The 4,431-nt window shown below is 50.8% G+C and overlaps 1 protein-coding gene across 1 annotated transcript; it reads left to right on the top strand.

The window, feature by feature from the left end:
• Window positions 1-1,405: 1,405 nt before the first annotated feature.
• On the top strand, window positions 1,406-3,097 carry LOC100961573 (U8 snoRNA-decapping enzyme). The gene is made up of 3 exons (XM_003781863.3): window positions 1,406-1,558; window positions 1,662-1,931; window positions 2,779-3,097. The coding sequence occupies exons 1-3, from the start codon at window positions 1,421-1,423 to the stop codon at window positions 2,956-2,958; spliced, it is 588 nt and encodes a 195-aa protein (XP_003781911.1). The 5' UTR covers window positions 1,406-1,420; the 3' UTR covers window positions 2,959-3,097.
• Window positions 3,098-4,431: the final 1,334 nt, after the last annotated feature.

Genomic DNA, 4,431 nt, shown 5'->3' with positions numbered 1-4,431 from the left:
TAAGTTTTTTCCAAGGTGACTCTAATGTTAAGTCAGAGCCATTTCTAAGGCCCCTAGAACTCTAGCAGGCTAATGGCAATGTCACACTCACAGGTTCATCACCTTGATCCAGGTGCCTGATGTTTGCAGAAGGCCTCTGCCTGCAACTCAGAAGACTAAGCTAGGAAAGATGACCCCATACGGGTCTAATCTGCCCTTCAGGTATGGAACTTGATGAGCGTGTCAAGGACTCCAACCCTTGAGTCCTAACATAAGACAGAACTATGCCTCCATCTTCAACTGCAAGAATGGCTCTGTGTACTTCATGCCTGCCACTGTGCTAAATACTTCACATCTCCCCACATCCATAACAGGTTGTGTATCTCAGTCGACAGAAGAGCAACCAGGATCCGAGAGAGTCATGAGGTTTGTTAAGGTCATAGGCTTGTGTCTAAGTAGGTTCTGGGCTCTTCCCTATCACATGGTGTCACTTACAGGCTGTGTCTTTCTCCCCAGGGCCTCAAGAAGCTGCTTCCTGCTTTCCAGGGCATAATACTGATTTGGGGTGTCAGGGCACTTGGCAGGGTGGGGAACACCTGACATGGAGTGAGGGATCCTCAGTCCCTGTTCCTTAGCATCAGACCCTTCCTGTGCCATAGGGGCCCACCCAAGCTACCCCCACTTGACCCTTCCTTCCAAAATCTCACTGACCCTTCACTTTCTGTGTGTCAGATCCCCACAACCAGCTGCCCAGTGTCTATGGCCACCTCACCTGCTGACTAGAATTACACTTGTCATTGCCCAGGCCCCTTCCTTCCATCCTCATCTCATAAAGCGACACCACATCCATCAGGTCCAGAATATCTGAACTAACGCTGGCCCAATGTCTTCAGTCTCTGAAGACACCGCTGCCTCTCTCCTTCCTGGCCCCAAACCTAGGCTTCCTGTATCACCCAGTTCACACCAAGGTACTGTACACTCCGAATTGCCCCTGAAGCTCCCAGGACTCTTCCCTAATTGAATCCTGGTCAGGCCACAAAAAGTTAGGAGCCTCCCAGTTCCTAACCTAGGACCCTAGGAAAACTTCAGCTGCCGCCAGACCGTGACGTAGGCACGTATTTACCTGCATATCTAACTGCCTGGCGGCAGGTTCCAGGCACAGACCACACTTGTAGCTCCGCCCTGCCTGGAGGCCCAACCCAGAGGCTGCTTTCGGTTTCCAGCGGGTCCGAAGGCCTTGGAGACGACCGGCTCTGCAAGCCGCGCCCTCATTGGCCGCCGCCTGGGCCAGGCGCGTCGCCCCGCCCTAACGCGCGTCGGTTCCGCAATGGGCTTTGCACTAATTGGGCCTTTCGGCCCCGCCCAGGGTCGGATTGGTCCAGGGTGAAACCCGTTCGCTTACCCACGTGGTTCTCTGGACAGTGGCTTGTCCTGTCCGACCATGGCTGGGGCCCGCAAGCTGGAGTTGGCCGAGGCCCTAGAGCTGGGGCCTGACTGGCGGCATGCATGTCACGCTCTTCTCTACGCGCCGGACCCCGGGATGCTCTTTGGCCGCATCCCGCTGCGCTATGCTGTGCTGGTGAGGAAAGGGCGCGCCCGGCCACTCCCCTGTCTGCGCCGCACTCGCTGGGTCTCTCCTCCCTGGGGCGCTCCCTGCCAATACCCGCTTCCTGTTCCTGCAGATGCAGATGCGCTTCGATGGGCGTCTGGGCTTCCCCGGCGGCTTCGTGGACAAGCGGGACAGCAGCCTGGAGGACGCGCTGAACCGCGAGTTGCGCGAGGAGCTGGGTGAGGCGGTGGCCGCCTTCCGCGTGGAACGCGCTGACTACCGCAGCTCCCACACCGGGTCAGGACAGCGCATCGTGGCCCACTTCTATGCTAAGTGTCTGACACTCGAGCAGCTGTTGGCAGTGGAGAAAGGTGCAACAGGAGCCAAGGACCACGGGCTGGAGGTGGGGCCAGCCTGGGACCCTGCCCTAAACTTGATTTCTCCTCCCCCCAAAGTTTTCCCTCCCACTGGAAACCATTCCTGGAAGGAGGTCTTTGCCACCTCGACTTGGCCCTCCTCCTCATTTTCTTGATTTAATTGAGGTCTTGGTTATGTCTAATCTGGGTTGGTACTGCCGTCTTGGGCTCCAGAAAAGATCTCTCTCTACCCACCCTTTCCTGGTCTCTGGAGAGAGCTTTCTAGAACACACCCATCCAAGTCTCCGCGTTTCTTCCTGTTGACAAGGCACTATTGGCCAGGCATCCACCGTAGTCCCTTATTGTTGGGCTTTGTTTCCTTAGGAAGAAGACGTAACCCTAACACTTAAGCCTGGGGGCGCAGGGAAACTGTATGTGAAGGTGGTTCTCAATTTTTGACAGATACCAGAATCATGGGGGGAGGAGGCACTTTTAAAAACAGCAGTCGCTCCAAAACTGCTTGGGAGAGAGGGCAGAAACCTGTGAATCATGTTTTTAACCTGTTTAAAAATAATGCTGATACAAGTAATTTGATTATCACATCTTGACAACCAGTCCTTTAGAGCTAGGTATGCATCCTTGAGGAAGGAGCCACTAAAGTTGTAGGGTCAGATATGGGAAAGATTAGTATTGATGAAGCTGAAAAGCATGCCTTGGGTCTTTGCCTGCATGGGTCACACCCACTAGGGCTTAGTGAGGAATGAGCCTGAGGCCTGGTTCTGCTAGATGTTGAAGGGTGAGGCCTGTGCTCTAAAATATCTCCTGGAGAAAGGATGGAGTTCGTGGGATGAACTACATATGGTCCCAGTGTGTCCTGTCTCCTTCCTTTTACAGGTGATGGGCCTGGTTCGGGTACCACTGTATACGCTGCGGGATGGTGTGGGAGGCCTGCCCACCTTCCTGGAGAATTCCTTTATCGGTGCTGCCCGGGAGCAGCTACTGGAAACCCTCCAGGATTTGGGACTGTTGGAATCTGGCTCAGTCTCGGGCCTTAAGATCCCAGCTCGTCATTAGAGACAACCTCTCCGTGGACCCATGGAAGCTGAGATGAGGACCGTGGTACCAAGGGAGGAGGGAGGGAAAGGGTAATGTTTTCTACTTGGAGAGATAATAGATGATATACCAAATTAAAAGAAGATGATAGATGATACCATATTAAGAGAAGAATCAGTGTATACGATATGTTTTGAACAGAGGACCCCTCCCCCAGTTCAAGTCATCAGGGACAAAAATCCACACCTCATCCTAAGGGCTGTGGCAGATTTTTGCAGCCTCCTTTATCTATACCTTTGCACATACAGTCTGACACCTGACCCCCATCGTGTCCAATTTATCTGGAAGTGGAATTTGTCCTCATACTCTACTCCTTGGTGACAAGGACGTTCTGGAGCAAGGGTGGGTCTTTTCCCACACTTCTCTCTGGCTCCTCTCCAGGGTCTAGCCCAGCCCGTGTTTGGTGGGGAAGATAGAGAAGCAGAGGATTCTTCACTTTCGGAAAGTAGTTGTGCCTTCACCTGAGGCTTCACCAAAGCAATTGGCTCCTATAAGGTGGGAGAGGGTCTTAGCCAATCCCCAATCCTTTTCTTCCCTGGAATCTGAAGAGATAGAATGATAAAGTGTCTAGGTCTCCTTGGACTTAGCATGGACTTGAGACTTATGAGTCCTGTGCCTCTCCTCCAGAGCTTTCATCCTGTGACCCCTTAGACTCTGGGGACATTAGAGGTTAACTGACCTAGCCCCTGTCTAGCCCTATTGTGCCAGAAAGAACCTTCCAGCACAGAAAGAGACTATTAGTGGAGACTTGAGGCCTTGCACCTTTTTCAGCAGATATTTACTGTGTACATACTAAATGCTATGTGGTGTGAAAAATACGGAAAGCCATAGCCCTTTCCTTCCAAGACTCCAGAGCAGGGATGAGCAAACATTTTTTAAAGGGGCCAGAGTATATACAATATGCTCTTTTGGCAACCATTGAACTCACTCACATCAAGAGTCATAGACAATTCACAAATGAGTGTGGCTGTGTTCTAATTAAATCTTACTTTAAAAAACAGTTGGACATCCTCTGGGCCATAATTTGCCAACCTCTACTCTAGAGGGGCCAGTGAGATCAGTTATTGTAATTGTGATTCCTACTTACTTGTTATTTAAGCATTAAGAAGGAAATAAACAAGGGACTGACAAAATCCTACCTTGGTACTTTTCACTTTTAGGTGAGGTGATCTACAGAGCCCTCCTTGAGGAATATTTAAGTTAAAAGATGAGCAGGAACTTGCCAGGCAGCAGTATGGGAAGAATATTCCAGAGAGAAGCATGTGTTTTGTTTTGTTTGTTTGTTTTTTTATTGAATGGTAACTATGTACATTAATGCACTTTTGGGGTACAGTGTGGAGTTTTCACATGCAATCTGAAATACTTCCATCAAACTGGTCAACACAGCCTTCATGTCATTTTCTCAGTTATTGTTTTAAAACGTTCACATTCTAC

This window comes from Otolemur garnettii, unplaced genomic scaffold (genome assembly GCF_000181295.1).
Source record: "Otolemur garnettii isolate 467f Iridium unplaced genomic scaffold, OtoGar3 scaffold00002, whole genome shotgun sequence".
NCBI classification, from domain to species: Eukaryota; Metazoa; Chordata; class Mammalia; order Primates; family Galagidae; genus Otolemur; species Otolemur garnettii.
This window is presented reverse-complemented; position numbering and strand designations above follow the sequence as displayed.